General features: G+C 37.8%; 3 protein-coding genes across 7 annotated transcripts in view; 2 read left to right on the top strand and 1 right to left on the bottom strand.

Annotated features, from left to right (window-relative positions):
- Nucleotides 1–2,094, top strand: part of grm2b (glutamate receptor, metabotropic 2b) — a 34,591-nt gene extending 32,497 nt beyond the window's left edge. For both annotated transcript variants that reach the window (XM_084928860.1, XM_084928858.1), the window contains one exon: nucleotides 1,436–2,094. In XM_084928860.1, the coding sequence (XP_084784986.1) occupies nucleotides 1,436–1,509 (74 nt within the window). In that variant the 3' untranslated portion in view covers nucleotides 1,510–2,094. The remainder of the gene's footprint in view (nucleotides 1–1,435) is intronic.
- A 1,072-nt stretch (nucleotides 2,095–3,166) lies between these two features.
- rrp9 (ribosomal RNA processing 9, U3 small nucleolar RNA binding protein) lies at nucleotides 3,167–10,398 on the bottom strand. 2 transcript variants are annotated; one of them, XM_084928862.1, is made up of 15 exons: nucleotides 10,191–10,398; nucleotides 9,959–10,053; nucleotides 9,748–9,860; nucleotides 9,599–9,666; nucleotides 8,480–8,521; nucleotides 8,255–8,381; nucleotides 8,007–8,131; nucleotides 7,804–7,896; nucleotides 7,566–7,666; nucleotides 7,349–7,483; nucleotides 5,867–5,929; nucleotides 5,610–5,755; nucleotides 5,290–5,369; nucleotides 5,118–5,191; nucleotides 3,167–3,331 (listed from the first exon to the last, which is right to left on the bottom strand). In XM_084928862.1, exons 1-15 carry the CDS (start codon nucleotides 10,272–10,274, stop codon nucleotides 3,229–3,231), a joined length of 1,449 nt encoding a protein of 482 aa, XP_084784988.1. In that variant the 5' UTR covers nucleotides 10,275–10,398; the 3' UTR covers nucleotides 3,167–3,228. The 2 variants fall into 2 exon arrangements, with proteins under 2 accessions (XP_084784988.1, XP_084784987.1); XM_084928861.1 differs by having other exon boundaries at nucleotides 5,598–5,755.
- Nucleotides 10,399–10,535: 137 nt separating this feature from the next.
- Nucleotides 10,536–17,636, top strand: LOC146387330 (uncharacterized). Of its 3 annotated transcripts, none has more exons than XM_084928865.1 (6): nucleotides 10,536–10,643; nucleotides 11,168–11,342; nucleotides 11,431–11,587; nucleotides 13,338–13,510; nucleotides 13,756–13,984; nucleotides 16,913–17,636. In XM_084928865.1, exons 2-6 carry the CDS (start codon nucleotides 11,181–11,183, stop codon nucleotides 17,113–17,115), a joined length of 924 nt encoding a protein of 307 aa, XP_084784991.1. In that variant the 5' UTR covers nucleotides 10,536–10,643; nucleotides 11,168–11,180; the 3' UTR covers nucleotides 17,116–17,636. The 3 variants fall into 3 exon arrangements, with proteins under 3 accessions (XP_084784991.1, XP_084784990.1, XP_084784989.1); XM_084928864.1 differs by having other exon boundaries at nucleotides 10,567–10,848; XM_084928863.1 differs by lacking the exon at nucleotides 10,536–10,643 and adding an exon at nucleotides 10,950–11,069.
- Nucleotides 17,637–17,751: the final 115 nt, after the last annotated feature.

A 17,751-nucleotide genomic window follows, 5' to 3' on the forward strand; every position in this document is an offset into this window, starting at 1 on the left:
GTAAGGTCAGTACTTCCACGCTTTAAACGCTACACGCTCATACTCTCTCCCCACTGGGTATATTATCCATTGTTGATCTGCACACAGCTGTTGTCACCAACGTGGCACTCGCTTATGTCATTGTCATGAGACATTCTGGCAAAAAAATCACGGTTTTAGTAACGCAGTAACGCAGCATTCCTACAGGAAAGTAACGGTAATCTAATTACCGTTTTTGCGATAGTAATCCCTTACTTTACTCGTTACTTTAATAAAGTAATCAGATTACAGTAACGCGTTACTTGTAACGCGTTACTGCCTAATCTCTGGCTGCCAGGGGTGCCAACACCAGTTATTAGGTTTAGGGAGCAATTACTTTTTCACAGCACTGTAAATGAAATATACAGTACTGTTTAAATTTGTGAGGTGCTGTCAGGCAAATAAGAATATGCCTGTCTGTGTTCTTTCTAAGCTGAGATACCCTTTTCCATACCGATAGGGCATCTTACATAATTAAAAAATTAAGTAAGTATTACAAAAAAGTAAGTAATTAAAATGTATAAGAATCACAAAAGTGCTTCACAATAAAATCAGAAATAAAACTGGGTAACAGTTGACAGTTTCACTGTGAAACTCAGATCAAAATGACAGCATTGCAGTAAAACACTGAAATATCATTTATTTCATTTTTTTAAAAAATTTATTATTCTTATTTAGTGGAACATGGGTAAGAGTGAAGAAATTTCTATATAATACTGAAAGGTTTTTCCTGCTTGTTTCTGTAGTTTTGCATCAGCATAGCTCTGCAATTAATAACCATGCCATTATGTTTTTCTTTTCATTTTGGGTAAGAGAAAGGCTTATCTGAAACCAATTAATAAACTGACTATGTTCACAGACAAAAACACATTAAATATATATGAGACGTTTACATGGTTCTATAGTGAGCGTGCCATTTACTCTTTTATAGCTGGGAGACCTCACACTGCTTTTAGTCCAAAAGAAAAGCTGCGCATTAAAAGGCTTCTGACACTTTATGCTTTATCTCGTCTCTTAGACTAAAGTGATTTCTGTTGTCAGAAAAAAAAAATGATGTAGGGAATAAAAAAAATTTAATTGCTGCAATTAAAAGTAGGAATTCAACAATGTAAGGATACTGTCTGGAAAATAACACTGTAAGCTGTGATGGATTTCTGGTTGCAGTATTTCACATTGTTCAATTATAGCTAGTGATGAAGCAACCGGACAGAAACTGTATTGTTTTGTAACATTTTATGTGCAAGTCTGTATAATCGTGATCAGCCAAATAAACTTCACAGTAAAAGTCATGCACAAAAAGGATACCTCAAAATTGTACTTAAAGACAGGGTGCCTAATGTATTTGGACCACTTGCTCCTCGCAGCTTTTATCTCTGGTTTGCAGGAAACTCTAACATCACTGCTTTTATTCCCTCAGGATCAGCCTCCAACTATGTGCCAGCAGTTTGCAACGGGCGAGAAGTGGTGGACTCCACAACATCCTCTTTGTGAAAAACATTCCTCTCTAAGCAGAAGCAACCATCCTGTCATCAATCATCCTTCCATCCAACAGAGCTGTGTATGACAAAGCCCCCATGGCATCTAACATGTTGCAGAGAGATAACTAGACTGACAGTGGCAATGGTAACTCTAACTGTGAAAGCGTAACGATGTTCTTACAGTGAGCAGTATGTATCAACTGTAAAGCCTTTTTTTTTGTATAGATTTAATATGCTGTGATCTCCTTGGTTTACAGATAGATGTGATTAAATGCACCGTGCCTTGTCCTAAAGAGTCTTGTTGTCAAATGGGTGGTTGTGAAGCAATAGTGTTATACAAAAACAAAAGGCTGTTCTTATTGTGTTCTTACAGTGCTGTGAATATATCCAGATGTTTAGACATTGACAAAAAAATGCTTTGAGATAAAGTTAGCCCTTCTGTTAAGCAAAATGTGTGACTAACTATAGTGAACGTGATGAAAACTAGGCAACTAGACAACGTAAAGGACGTGTGTTAATGTAGACTGGTATAGCAGTGCGTGCTTACTTGTAATTTATGTAAATAAAATGTTTTTTAATATTAAAAGATCAAATTCTACTTTGTTTGGGTTCCCACTTTCAGTCAAATTCAGAGGACCTATGCACAAGAACCGCAATCGAGATCTGGATGCAGGATTAGCAGATTTCTGCCATTTCAGTAAATTTTCAGTAACCAAACTAGTGCAGGATAGCTGTTGTTTTAATAGTTGAGTACCTGCAATTGTACATGGGGGAAAAAAAAAAAGTTCACACGAATCCTACATTTACACATTTTATGCGGACTGGCGTTTTAGATGTGAAACTGTACCCACTGTCTGCCTGCAGCATAAATAGAAGTGACTTTATTAAAAATTTAAATGTTATTGTCTGCATGTTTAACTGTGAAAGAAGATGATACTGGTTTTTCCCCCCTATATGGCATACAAACAACATGTCCACCCGGGTCTAAGAGGACACCTGCAGGATGACTGAAGATGGTGCAAATACCAATTCTTGGTTATTATATAACAATAACTGTCACTGACATAATGTCACTAGTCAACAGCTTGCAGTCCCCGAGGCTGGTCTGACAAATCACTTGAATAATTAAAATATTTTGTGCACTTTCCCTCCTGTAAATACCAAGTAAATGTCAAGTAAAGCAAAAGTAGAAATAAGCTGTAAACTTTTTCTTATTACCAAAAGATGCCAATATACTTTCGATTACATTTTTATGAGATTCAAATGATATGCTGGTCTTCTACCACCATATCTATGATTCACAACTTTTGATCTGACTCCTCCAATACCCTACACACAGAAGCAGTCATCACTTTGCCAGACACACTTACAGCCTAACTTTCATAGAACATCATGACACTTCAAAACTTTATGATCACAAAATAGAACCAGCAGTCTTTTTTCCTCTCCTACAATTCAGCCTCTTCACACTTTATTTTTATGCAGGGATGCCTTACCAACAATGCTTTGACTTCTTCACTAAACCAAAAGCTGTTATTGCCTTTTAATAACAAGAGGAATCCACAGACAACAACTGTAGAAACAGATACTGTCTGGATTTTATTTTTTATTTTTTAAAGTAAAAAAAAAAAAAACAAAAAAAAAAAAAAAAAACCAAAACCAAAAAACCCTGAGATTTTATTTTTTATTTTTAGATCTTTAATTTACAAAAGGAAAAGCATTTAACAGTTTTCTATTCAGCACTTTTAGTTTCCTCTGGATCAGAGGGTTTCCTTTTAAGAGGAATAACATAAATTCCATTCTTGGCTTCCTTTAGTCTCCACCATCGTCCCAATCTGTAAACAAAACAAAGATTTATTTACAAATCATTATTTTAACACTAACAATTCACTGAAGATTAATGATTAATCACCATATGGATTGTTAATTAAAAAACAAATAAGAAGGAGGGATGGAGTAATAAAACACTGGAGAAATGGTTTAAATCTGATATCTGGTAACAGGTCATAAACATTTTGTATTAAACGATCACCACAGTGAGCTTGAGGCTTTCAGAAGAAAAATTGAGGATGGGTTTCCCACTCAATAGAAGACTGCAAAGAATTTCATCATCTATGGTACATTAAAAATCAGAGATCCGGAGAAATCTCTTTGCGCAAAGGTTGAAAACCAGTAATTAATGTCTGTGATCTGTGGGTCCTCAGGCAACACCGTGCTGGAAAAAGACAATTCTGAAGTAGAAATCAATGCACAGGCTCAGGCACACTCCTGAAAACTGTCAGTTCATTAAAACTCTAGCATGCAAAGCAAAAACCTCGAGGGAATAAACAGTGATTGAGAAATGCAGAAGCTGTCTCTGAGCCCGAGCTCATCTAAGATGGATTCAGGTAAGGTTAGGAAAAAAAAAAAAAAGCAAACATTTACAAAGTGAAGAAGAGACAAGATCCCTTCAGATAAGTCATTAAGTTTTGATTGCAGATGAAGGCAATCTAACTTCCCTATAAGCAACAGATGGATCAGCAACAGCTGGTCCAGAGAGCAAATGAGTAATTGGTCAATACTGGTATTAGTCATAAAAATCCTATATCTGTCGGACAAGGTTTTGGATTAATTAAACTGTACTGTAGAGAACAGTTCGCTCTGTGGTAGCTGGGATAATCCCCCCCCCGCAACCCTGAAATGGATAAGTGGAAGAGAATGGTAAATGGTAAAATGGACTGATTCTTATATAGTACTCAAAGCACTCTATACAACATGCCACATTCACCCCATTCACACAAGCACCACCTTGTATGCGTCTAAGTGCTTAGTACCATTCACACACATTCATACACCAATGGATGAGTGAAGACTAGGGGGATCCAGGGATCAAACCACTGACCTTCTGATCAGTAGATGACCTGAGCTACAGCCATGAGTGGGTGGATGGATTTACTATAGAGCAGCTCAAACCCTCCAGTACACAAGAAAACATTTTGGATTTCAAATTACAATAATCACTGTCGGTTCCCCTCAGCAATTTTCACAGTGGTCAAGTTTAACACTGTTTGTTTCATATGTCAATACAATCAAATTAAAGAAAAAAAAAAAAACAGTTCAGATTTACATGTCATTCTGTAAAATCTGTAAAATATGATTGACACACCAAAACGAAATATCCGATCCACAAAAGTTGATTTTGTTCATCTGGACATAGATTTTCAGTGGGAGAAACGTTTCGTCACTCATCCAAGTGACTTCTTCAGTCTCAGCTGACTGCAGGTTTCCCCAACATGAATAGAATCAGCTTTTGTGGATTTACTTACCTGGATGATTGAGCATGCATCAAGACGAAATATCTGATCCACTTGCACATTTTATTTTACCTTGCATTCAGCTAAACTGATCAAAAATACTACATGACAAGTGTGATATTATCCAACATCATACTTCCTGGTTACCTTCAGTTAGTTACTGCATAACTATATGAATGAGGCCAAATCAACCTAAAAATTCTAAAATGTTAAAGATGGATTAACACTGCCACCTAGCGGATGTTTTGTCCACTGAACATGAACTTGCGTTGACATTCATTAGTTTTCAGGAACTTTAGTTTCTATGGAAACATGAGTATAAATGTACCTGTGCTCCTGTCCAACTCCTGCCACCAAGAACTGACCAGAGCTTGAAAACTTCAAACTGTTGACGAAACCAGACTAGGCAGGAAAGGAAAGTAGAGAAAGAAAATAAACATTTATGCAACTTATTATTATTATTTTATTTTTTAAATGAGAGGAAAGGGTTAACTGCTTACCACTGGTACACTGAACAGAGGCTCAAGCCCACGATAATTCTGGCCACATTTCCACACATTAACCTCTGAGTTGTGGGAACCTGCAAGGAAGATCCGTTGTTATACAAAGCCAAATGACGACAGCTTACTTAAACACCAACCTAGGCTGATGTATTACTTTGATGTCCTTTTCATCAGGAATGAATTTATTACTTGCACTGAATACATCTGCATTCAAACAAATCACCCGTAAAACACTTTATTTACATTATCCTGCGAATAAAAACGGGTCCATGTGTTACTGAAAGGCACATTAAGAGGTTTCTCACAGCTATAGGCACCTGAGGCAATAGTATCAGAGTTCTGAAGTGCCGCCACTGAAGAGACCCAATGAGGCTGCTCAATCCCTGCATCACCATGGCAACCGTGGGCCCGTTTCACTGTGCTGAGAGGTTTCTTCTTGTTGACACTCCAAAGACACACAGACCTAAGGTTGTCAGGAAATATGAATGAGTTAGTTCACACCATTACACACCGAATAAAATAAAAATGGAGAGAAAGAAACTGAACCAACATAAAAATAGCAGCAAATTCTTACCCATCATCTGCTCCTGTTACCATGTGTTCCTCATTTATGAGTTGGATACAGTCAATTGAACCCCTTAAGAAAAGACAACAAAATCAGAGTTGTCAGTCTCACTGTATGCTTAAAGAAAAATAGAGTATAAATAAATATGCATTTATGAATGTGTACATCTATTTAAAAAAAAAAAAAAAAAAAAAATCAAGCTGTGCTGTTAAATTTTCAGAATGAAAATTACTCTAATACATCTAATATCAAAAGATTTTATATAAACCAACCAACAGACATGTTTAATGGTAGAGGGACAATAAAAACCATGCAGCAGTCAAAAAGGTAGTAACAAACAATACTCTTAATTTGATTTCTTTCATATTTTTTCAAACTTTATATGAGACTATAGTGCCAGCAGCAGAAGAGCAAGATCATCCATGAGAAATTGTGTTGATTTTTGGCCATTTTTGGTTTCTCCCTTATTTCCCTAGGGGTTGCCACAGCAGATGGGATCTGCGTGTATGATTTGGCACAGCCAGATACCTTCTGACACAACATTTATCCAAGCCTGGGACTGGCTCTCGGAGTAGCATGACTCCGGGTTTGTTTGCTCTCTGTCTTGAACTGAAGATCTTTTGCATGTAAGGTTAATGTGTTAACGACTACACCACCGAGCCACTTCTTTCTTCTAGTGGTTTAGCTGACATTTGCAGTGTCCAAAAATAATTTCCTAGTGGTTTCTAATTTTAGATTTATTAATTTATTTTTTCAGGCCAAAAAAGTAAAATGTGATTGGTTCACAAACAGTGCTTGTGAGCAAATCTGCGGGTAAACCATGTGTATTAGCACAATATTTCCATATTACTTCTTCTGTTGTGGTCAATATTTACCCTATTCCAAAAGACCATAGGTCAAAAATGCTCAAATTTAGAATTAAATACAACACTATAAAATATTAAATTGCCTAGAAAGAACAAAATGGGAATGTGTAGACTTTAACATTTTTCATATATACTAGTTATCTTATTTTAACTATTTATTGCATATGCTGAAGAATATGGGGGTTTTTCAATATTTGCCATGAATTTCTCATCTGAAGCCCACAGATGAGGTGCGCCTTGCTATCCACTGTCTTCTCTTTCTTATGTTCTGCTTAGATTTTTTTTCCCCCCACACCAACTACAAAGTCAAAAGTTTTAATTTGAGCTAGTTTGTCTTTGGGGAAACAATCTTCAGCATACTTGTCATTCCAGCCAAGCATCGCTTTTTGTGTTTAAAAATAAATAATAGGACAATTACCACTCCTGTGGAAACACTCTGGCTTCCTTCTCAGGTTCTCTTATTTCAGATGGTAATTTTGCATACATTTTTAATGCAGACTATGAACATTTCTGTGCAATTATTAAATGCTTTTATATGAATCTTAGAAAACAAGCAAACAGACAAAGCACCTGAATTTGTGCACACTGGTGAGAACAAGCAATGCACAGAAGTCAAGAGACTCACTCATGGCCATGGAACACCAGCTGAGACTCTTCAGCTATCTTCCACACCCGTACGGTACCGTCCCGCCCTCCTGCAGTCACACAGCGCTCACGGCTCAGGCTGTCCAGTCCTGTGATCGAGTCCTGATGGCCAAAGCTACAGGAATTTACAGTCACAGTTAATTTCACACACTAGAGCCAAATGAATGTGAGAAATTATTTTCTGATTGGTCACTCACAGAGTTTCTACATATGCATTCTCATCCACATTCCACACTTTGATTGAACGGTCATGAGAGGCGCTGTACAGATCATGAGTCCCCTTCCTGAATGAAAGGCCCTGTGAAGGAAAAAGAAGATTGTGTTATAAGAGAACTGCAGGTATCACCTACACACAGCTGAGATGTTAAAATGTCAAAATTGTAGCCAACTAGTGAGGGGGGAAAAAAAACAAACAAAAAAACATCAAGAACATACCGACACAGCACCTTTGTGTCCTGTAAATTTATACAAATGTTTACACAATTCTGCCTCCCAAATCATGATCAGGTTGTTCATGTCTCCAGTAGCCTAAAAATATGTAAACAAAGACGTTATGGTCACACTTTGGTAAGAAAGGTAGAATAAGCTGGATTCCCAAAATTGGTAAAAGCAGGAATTGCTGAGGAAGAACTACTCACCAAGTACTTGCCATCCGATGATATGGCCATACACAAGATGTGAGCTGTATGTCCAACATGGCGATCCTCTGTACCCTTCCTTCCACCGGGTATTGTATGTATTTTTTTACCACTCTCAACATCCCCTAATGAGAACATTTCCAAACACATTATTATTAAAGTATTAGCCTTCACAACTGTGAAATAATTTGAATTTGTTTTCATGACAGGAGTTTTAAAAAAATTGTAAGGATTAACTATACACTAACATTTAATGATGGAGCAGTCTTTGGCAGCAGAAAAGATGTACTTGTCATCTGGAGTGATGACCAGGCACGTAATTGGAAGTTTGTGTCCTCTGAACATCCTGATCTCTGAAGGATCTGGTGGTATGAGCTAAAAACAAGCAAACAAAAAACACACAGAAATAAATAACATTAAACTTCTTATTAGACACACAGCGGGATTAAAAGGATGAAAATTCTGATAATTACATCTTTGGCGATGAGCCGCTGGAGCTTTCCTCTCTGTTCAAGCTGATGGGAGAAGGAAAAAATAAAATAAACTCACATCCACAGAAATATCAATATTATAAACACAAGTCCAGCAAATCAAGTACAGTAAATCCAAATAAAAATTAAAAAAACAGTATCGATGAGATACTGTTTTTGATGTGATCAAGTACAACCAAAATATTTCTTGCATCTGATCATAAGATGTAAAGCTGCAAATTATTATAAATTACTGAACTGTAACCCAGAAGACCACATCAGCATTTTTACATCAGTCATTATTTAATTTAGAGAAAATTGTCTTATGAAACTGAAGCTAAATTGTGGCCTAACTAAACTTTGAAAAATCATGGGAACAAAAAAAACCTTATTAAGATTTGATTTAGACATCTGAGTTGAATCTATGCCATAGGAATGTCATAACAGCAAACCCCTCTGAGACTCTGAAGTGTAGTCTACCGCTATGTTGATCAACCTGTTCAGTACTGTCAATTCACTCATCCAAGTGACTTCTGAAGAAGTCATGTCAGTCTTCAGAGACTGAAGAAGTCACTTTGATGAGAAGAAGTCACTTTGATGAGTGACAAAATGTTTCTCCCACTGAAAATACTACGTCCAGATGAACAGAATCAACTTTTTGGAATTGAGAGCATAATAATTATTGCCAAAATGTAAGGACCCACAGATATCATCAAATGTCTGCCTCAAGTAAAAAAAACAAACCAAAACAAAAACAAAATACTGAGCGCATTTCTGCTACATATTCAGGAGGACTTGTGTTACTGCCCAGCATAGAGCGATCCATTCATACAAAGGAGCAAGTGCAAATCGACCAGAAGTGAAAACTCAATTAATGTCAGGATGAACGGCGTTCACAACAGCATGATCTAAGGAACATCTGGCCAACAGGCTCAACAGTTTGTAATGTTAGGTGTAGAGTTGGCAACAAGATATTTTCATTGTGAGGGGACAATCTGAGTAAATGTTAGTACACAGAGACATAGCTTAACACATGCAACTGGCAGTGTAATAACCAAGTCATGTAAGGTACCCTGGTACTACAAATACCATTTAAACGGGCTCACATAGGGAATGTCTTACCACTTCTTCTTGAAGTCTTCCCGCAATTAGATCTGTCTCAAAGGAGGCTTCTTCTGCTTTATTTTCCTCTGAAGATAAGAAGAATTCATTTCATTCATTCTGGAATAATGAATTTTAATGTTGTGCCTGTGTAAATGACACACGTTTACCTTCTTCCTTGAGCTGCTCCAGGTAAAGTTTAGCTAATCTCAGCTTCTTCTCCTGTGGAGTCTCCTCATACTCAATCTGCTCGGTGGACTGCCTTTTCTTTGGCGCTGTGGCACTGGAAAAATCAAATTATCACAAAGATCATTAAGACTCGTGCTTTTATTTAGAGGCCAAAGGCTTGTGATTAATGTATAACCCCCACTGAAAACGCACCTCTCCGTCTCTGAGTCGCTGGAAATCTCTTCATTATATTTCGAGCTCGATTTCTTTGCTCGTAATTTGCCTTTTCCGGTAGGATCCACATCACCCTGCGAGGGGGGAAAAAATACGATGTATCTACCACAAAAGCGTAAATAAAAGCGTTATAACAACAGTGGAAATCAGTTAAAAAGCCACGAGTGAACCCTATGGTTTAGCTTACCCGCTAACAGTTCAATTCACCTACCTTTCGCTTCGTGCCCGCCGTATTTTTCCCCTTCTTGGCAAACTTGGGGTTTTCTTTTGTTTTTATAAAGAATGATGAAGACATGTCGAAACGCAACAAGCAGCGTTTCAAAACTGACAACAGTTATGCAGCGTTAACTCTTCAACTTTCTCAAGCCGCAAGTCAACATTGAACCCACATGGGTCGACTGCAACCAAACTAGGAAGCTCAAATGGGCCGCGAGCGCACACTGATTGGCTAATTGTCACGTTCACTCTAACATGTCCCACCCTTTATTAAAATTCTGGATTTTAATTGGCCCATGTAGGAATTTCGATGAACAGGAAATTGTGCTGGGGCGAAATACTTCCCTCGGGGAATAAGTTTTCGCAGCTTTGTTCCGCACATAATTGTAAAAATATGCATTTGACAAGACGGTAATCCCATAAATGTGCGCGCCACACACAGTGGAAGGTAAACGTAAGATTAGTATTTCACACATATTTAATCGAAAATGTTATGCGCGGCGGTTAAAAAAAATCCCTAATTATATCAGGATCTATGTACTGTACTACTGCAGTAGTATTACTACTTCCTCTACTACGCAGTATTTCCATGTACTGCACTGCCTTTGTCTTCAGTGACTGTGTTTACAGTTTGTCGTTGAGCTCAACCTGAGGTGAGGTTCCTCTAAACTATCGCACAGTAAATATCACGTGTATTTGAACATGTTTTGAAATGCAGTTTGCATCACTCATTGGCTCCAGCAGCTGGAGGCTAGTAGTAGGTAGGAGGAGGGGGGATGAGACAGCGGGAGGGGGATGCAAGGTTGACTGCAAACCTTTTTTTTGTCTCCGTTTTTGCATGGGGGAGTTTAAAACGAGCAGAGGTCGTCGCTGAGTGAGTGAAAAAAAAGAAAAAAGTTTGGCTCCAACTTTGAGTTCGTCCTGTGCAGAAAAGCAGCAGCACTTGGTCAACGTGCTTTTTACTCTTCACAGATTGTTCACCACCATGCCACCCAAGAGAGACGCAGGTGCGACTCCAGCACAGCCACCCATTAAGATGATAAAGATCGATAACGTTACAGATGCACAAGAGTTTGGCTGTCATTCAGGCGAGGATAAGTTTAGGCTCCATGAAGAGGCCAGCTACTCACCTTATCCCAACAATGACGTGAGAGTTCATTGTTTAATTATCAGAATAAGTAACTTGTGTATAACTTGGATTTTCTTTATGTGTTCTTTTTCGACTCTTGTGGCAGCTTGACACTATTGAATTTGATGAAGACAATGTTGCAAGCCCGGGAATCAGAACAGACACCATCAGCCTTCTCATGAAAATAGAGCAGCTGCAGGCACAACTGAAATATGAACGCAGATGCAGAATTTTGGCTGAGAGAGAGCTGAGGGAACTCAAAGGTGGGTGGGAAAAAATAACTAATCAATCAATCAGTTAATTTATATCCTTTAAAAATACTGTCAGACCACATTAATATTTATTGTAGCACACACATTACTCTAACTAAACCTAACTGGTTTAGATGCTACAAGGACAAATCCGAATGAGTCATCTTGCATTTCTTTGTATTTTTCTTCCTGGGAGTTAGACCTTCTTGTAATTTTTTAAAAAGTGGAAGAGCAGGAAGCTCTTTCACCAAAGTTTTTCTTTGGTCACTGGTTGCTTTTTCACTCATTTTCAGTTGAGTTCTTGTATTTGGCAATTCCAAGGAAATCCTTTGTCTTTGTTAATCCACTTAAGACTGACCTATGAATCATTCAAGCATAAAAAGGCACCCAAGTGAGGAGACGAATCAGTGTTTTGACTACACTTTCCAGACAACTTAGCAAAGAGTTCATTTTAAATTGTATCTTTGTTACTAGCAGCCTGTGGCGAAAAGCATGTAATTTGTTCCCATTTCTTTAGTTAAATGAACTGAATATGCCAAAGATAATTTATGTTGATGGGCATAAAATTGTATTTTTGCACCATCATGGTAATTCTCACAGAGCTATTAGCTTAAAAGTTGGTACATCTCAACATGGTGGGAAGTGTGTCCTTATAGAACTTGTGGAGAATTTGTTCTGGATAAGCAGAGGACAAAAGAAGTGTTAGTTAGAAAAATATCTACAGTATGTGAAAGTCATGTCCTTAATAATTAGGAAAAAAGCCAGAAAAGATCTGAGGAGATGCATCTGGCCTTTCAGTTGATCCATTTACTGTTCACTGAAGCCTCATCACAAACAGTCTCAGCTGGAGGGTGGCTGTCAAGAAGCCATGCGTAAGGAAGGAAAATGGGTATGGCAAATTTGAATTTTTTTGAGTCAAACTTTTGTGAGCAGAAGAACAGCGAGGTACCATTTGGAAAATTTCTGATTGGCAACAGCTTCATTTTTTATACTGACAATGATTCCAAACACACAGTCATGGATTGGCCTTGACAGAGCAAATATTACTGAAGCAGTGCGTGACAGAGAAAACAGAGAAAGGAACAAAAGGCAGCCAACATCCAAAGAAGAGCTTTGAGCTTCCTTCAAGAAGCTAGGAGAACTTTTCCTGAAGATTACTTAAATGAGAAGAAAGCTGTTTTTGCCTTATACACTGTATTTCTATGTGTGTTTGCACATTTCAATAATTCATTGCAGCTGTTTTCCATTTTTCTAGCAAAATATAAAGAAATGAAGGGTACCTCAAGAGTTTTTGCTCAAGTACTGTACAGCAATTAACTGCTGCTACACACAGTCAAGTGCACAGTAGTTCAAGTCAAATTGACTAACATGACAGTTTTCTAGAGTGGTACATTCATTTAGCAAACCCAATTGTTACATTTTTTTTTTAACTTAAAACATTAACTTTTTAAACATTTGTCTATGTTTAAATTGAGCTACTTTAACTGCAATTAGTGCAAAAATTTTATAATTCTTTTAAGGGAATTTCTTAACAACAATGACAAGAACAGGGCCTTATTAAAATTTAAATGTCAAATGTTGAGTATTCGTCTGTGTAACTGTCTAGTGCATTGATAACATGTGCGGAGGGAAAAATTGGATCCCGTCAGTCTTTTTAATTTTCTGTCTGAGTTTATGCTGTAAACATAAAATGAAATAATTTATCTGATGAATATCTTCACCATGTGTCGGCTTTACTTCAGTGGTTTGTAACGTTTTTCAGAGATGAACACTCTCATGATGCAGATGAGGCACACGGCACATGAACTGCGGGTCACCCTGGATCATGTTCTCCACGGAGGCGAAGGAGCAGTTGCGCCACAAAACTCTGATGAGACTATCTCTTTCCTGACTGAGCCTGAGGCAGAAATGAGAGCGCTTCATAATATACCAGAGGTCAACGCTCCTGTGTGCTGTAGACTTTGTACTTTCTTTGTATAACTGAGTTGGCAGATTGATCAGTTCATTAACATTTTGTTATCTTAGAACAAGTTTTATGTCATTGGTGCTCATTTGAAATGTTCATTGTTTTTAAGCTCAGGCAGGCTAGCACTAATTTGTTATATTATAAGTGGTTAATTTGGGATCAAATGCCAATGAAAAGTAATGTTTTTATAAAAGATATTTCTTGTTCTTTGCAGGATGACCACAATTTCATCTATCTCTCAGAGAATCTTCGAGTACCAAAAAATCTTTATGAGCGCATTGCAGAAATTGCAGACTACAAGAAGTACACTTCAGCCCTGCTCATGATACTTTTTGACAGAGAAACGCTGGCCACCCACTCTCTGCAGGGCCGTAGGAATACCTTTACGGGAGAGGATTGCCACAAGCCACAGCTCCCACCTGAGATTTTGAAAAGTTTAATCGGTAAATCAAGGAACATGAAGGATGCCTTAGAAACATTAGCCTTCTTTGTAAATGCTATATATGGTGATGGAAAAAAGTGTTGGCCCCCTTCCCGATTTCCTATTTTTTGTATGTTTGTCACACTTTAACGTTTCAGATCATCGAACAAATTTGAAAATCAGACAAACATAACAAAATTAAACACAAAATGGAGTTTCTATATGAAGATTTTTATTATTAAGGGGAAAATAATCCAAAACTACATGGCCCTGTGTGAAAAAGTGATTGCCCCCTAAAACTACTAACTGTTTGGTGTCACCCTTAGCAGCAACAACTACAATCAAGCATTAGTGATAACTGGCAAAGAATCTTAATGAAAATAATAATAATACAAATATTAATATTAATAATGATAACAATAATACCTTTTATTTATAGGTGTCTTTAAATACCCTTAAGGCCACCTTACATTAGTGCAGCAAAATAAAAGCATAAGGTAAAAAAAATAAAATAACCACTATAAAACTAATCAAGGTAACAACAGACTGAGACCAAGTTATAATGAAGGGTAGAAGTTCTGAAAAGATGGGTTTAAAAGTAGAAAGAGAGTTTTACAGCACTGTGGAGGAATTTTTGGCCTTTGCAGAACTGTTGTAATTTAATCACAATGGAGGGTTTTTGAGCATGAACCACCTTTTTAAGGCCATGCCACAGCATCTCAATCGGATTCACGTCAGGACTTTGACTGGGTCTCTCCAAAGTCTTTATTTTGTTTTTCTTAAGCCATTCAGAGGTGGACCTGCTGGTGTATTTTGGATCATTGTGCTTGAATAGTGCTTCAGCTTGAGGTCAGGAACAGACCTTCTTCAGGATTTTTTGTAGACAGCATTATTCTATGGCGTTATTTTTGTGCCACTATTCTGAGTGCATGTAAAAAAAATTTGAGCGCACGTAAAAAAAAGTTTGCAGGTGCAAGTGTTGTATTTTGAGGAGAAATTTATTTTGAGCGAAGAAAAGCTAAATTTGAGCGGACAAAATTCAAAAACTGTATTTCAGTGTTTGCTATTATCCACACACACACACACACACACAATAGAAGCCCCTCTCGCTCAGTTTTTGCATTTGCGCTTGCTCGCAATGTGTTGCTCGTGCTCTCAACATTTCTGCCCGTGCGCGCTCAACTCTTTCTGTACGCCGTTATATTTGTGCCACAAAACCAGCCAATCACAGACTTGGATGCAAAAAAATCTGATTGGCTGTTCTGGTCTCCAATCAGCTCGAAATGACGAAATGCAATATCGCAGAATCCATTTCGTCCAAAACTCAAACGAGGCAGTGGCAGAGTTTGAAATATTACTCTTTCTGGGACACAAAGTAAACTTAAGATATTTTCATGCGATAATGGTGCTGTGTAAACTTCAAATATCTGCTCGATTCATCAAGACATCACATATTTGCATAAGTGCTCTAATGTTTTCGGAGATGCCTGTAATATCTTAATAAATGCCTGTAATAAATATCTTTAAAGTTTATTTTGTGACCCAGAAAGAGTAATATTTCAAACTCCGCCACTGCCTCGTTTGAGTTTTGGACGAAATGGATTCTGGGATATTGCATTTCGTCATTTCGAGCTGATTGGAGACCAGAACAGCCAATCAGATTTTTTTTGCATCCAAGTCTGTGATTGGCTGGTTTTGTGGCACAACGGCGTAGAGAAAGAGTTGAGCGCGCACGGGCAGAAATGTTGAGAGCGCAAGCAACACATTGCGAGCGAGCGCAAATGCAAAAACTGAGCGAGAGGGGCTGCTAGTGTGTGTGTGTGTGTGTGTGTGGATAATAGCAAACACTGGAATACAGTTTTTGAATTTTGTTCGCTCAAATTTAGCTTTTCTTCGCTCAAAATAAATTTCTCCTCAAAATACAACACTTGCACCTGCAAACTTTTTTTACGTGCGCTCAAATTTTTTTTACGTGCGCTCAGAATAGTGGCACAAAAATAACGCCATAGAATTCATGGTTCCATTTATCACAGCAAGTCTTCCAGGTCCTAAAGCAGCAAAACAGCCCCAGACCATCACACTGCCACCACTATATTTTACTGCCAGTATGATCCTTTTCTGAAATGAAAGATGAGATGAAGAAGCAATGGGACACATGCTTCTAAAAATGTCAGCATTTGTTCTCGTCAGTCCACAGAGTATTTCCCTCAAATTCTTGAGGAACATCAAGATGTTTTCAGGCAAATATGAGACGAGTCTTTGTGTTCTTTTTGGTCAGCAGTGGTTTTCTCCTTGAACTCTCCCACGGATGGCATTTTTGCCCAGTCTCTTTATTATTGTTGAATCATGAACTCTGACCTTAACTGAGACATGTGAAGCTTGTGGTTCCTTAATGTTGTCCTGGATCAGTCATTGGTGTGCTCTTGGAGTAATCTTGGTAGGCCAGTCACTCCTGGGAAGCTTCACCACTGTTCCAAGTTTTTCCATTTGTGTGTAATGGCTCTCACTCTGGTTCACTGGAGTCCCGAAGCCTTAGAAATGGCTTTGTAACCCTTTCCAGACTGATGAATATCTCTGACTTTGTTTCTCAAGTGATTTCTTGATTCAACAGGTCTGCCAGTATTCAGGCCTGGGTGTCTTTAGTAAAACACTTTCCAAAACAATGATTAACAAAACAATAATCATAGTAAATTTGTGATTTAACAAGAGGGGCCATTACTTTTTCACACAGGACCAGCTAGGCTTGGAGAACTGTTCTCCCTTAATTAATGAAATCATCATTTAAAAACTTGGGTTATCTTTGTCTAATATTACCATTTGTTTGACGAACTGAAACATAGAGGTGTGACAAATATGCAAAACACTAGAAAATCAGGAAGAAGGCAAACACTTTTTCACACCACTGTACGTACTAATTTGATAACCAGAGGTTTCTGTTTCTTTCCTGCAGATCATGTGGCAGCCAAGTTCAGTGTTGACAGCAGCCAAATAAAAACCGCAATCCGCACAAAGTTGAACAATGAGGATAAATTATTGAAGAAGAGACTGGGGTTGGGTAAAACAGAAAACAGAGCTAATGCTGAGCAAAGCTTTTGCCAAGATGCCTCGCTTCTGCCCGACGACGGAGCAATGACAAGTGACTCTCAGTTATAGTCCTTCACCTCTGTCTTCATCCGTTGGTCACACGTATTTCATGTCTGATAGAAATAGGTCACAGATTGCCTTTTTTATCCACTATAGTTCATTCAGCATTAAAATCTAGTTCTTTATTTTTTAAGAATGATAAGTATTTATATTTTTACGTTGACAGCAGTTAATGTCTGTTAGATTGTTTTCACCTTGAGTGTCACATGGTGTCCACACCCAGACGTTCGATAGCGCTATAAACTGCCACATATGTAATCATTAATACTGTAAACAAGTGTTCTTATTTAGGTTTTCTTACTGTATTTAAGAGAGTGGTTATAAGTTAATAACCTTTTAAGCTAGAATCAGTCAGTCAGCTGACCTTTACATGTGTGAGTAGGACAGGGATCTCATTTTTGCCCTGTTGTTCATTCCAACTTGTGCATTGCAGGTAATTTCAAGGTATACTGTATGTAATAACTGTTTCAAAATGTTTGTCATGTGTTTTCTGTGCTTCACTCTAACAAACAATAAAGTTTTGCAGCTGATATTTTTTTTTCAGTTATTTGAATCTTTCTTCCATCAGCACAGTAACCTACAGTATTGTTTCCTCCTCAGCCAACAGATGTCAGTACTGACCCCTGTTTCCCCTGTTGTAGTATT

This window comes from Perissodus microlepis, chromosome 5, assembly GCF_051167445.1.
Source record: "Perissodus microlepis isolate ML-2025 ecotype Zambia chromosome 5, ASM5116744v1, whole genome shotgun sequence".
In the NCBI taxonomy this organism is placed as follows: Eukaryota; Metazoa; Chordata; class Actinopteri; order Cichliformes; family Cichlidae; genus Perissodus; species Perissodus microlepis.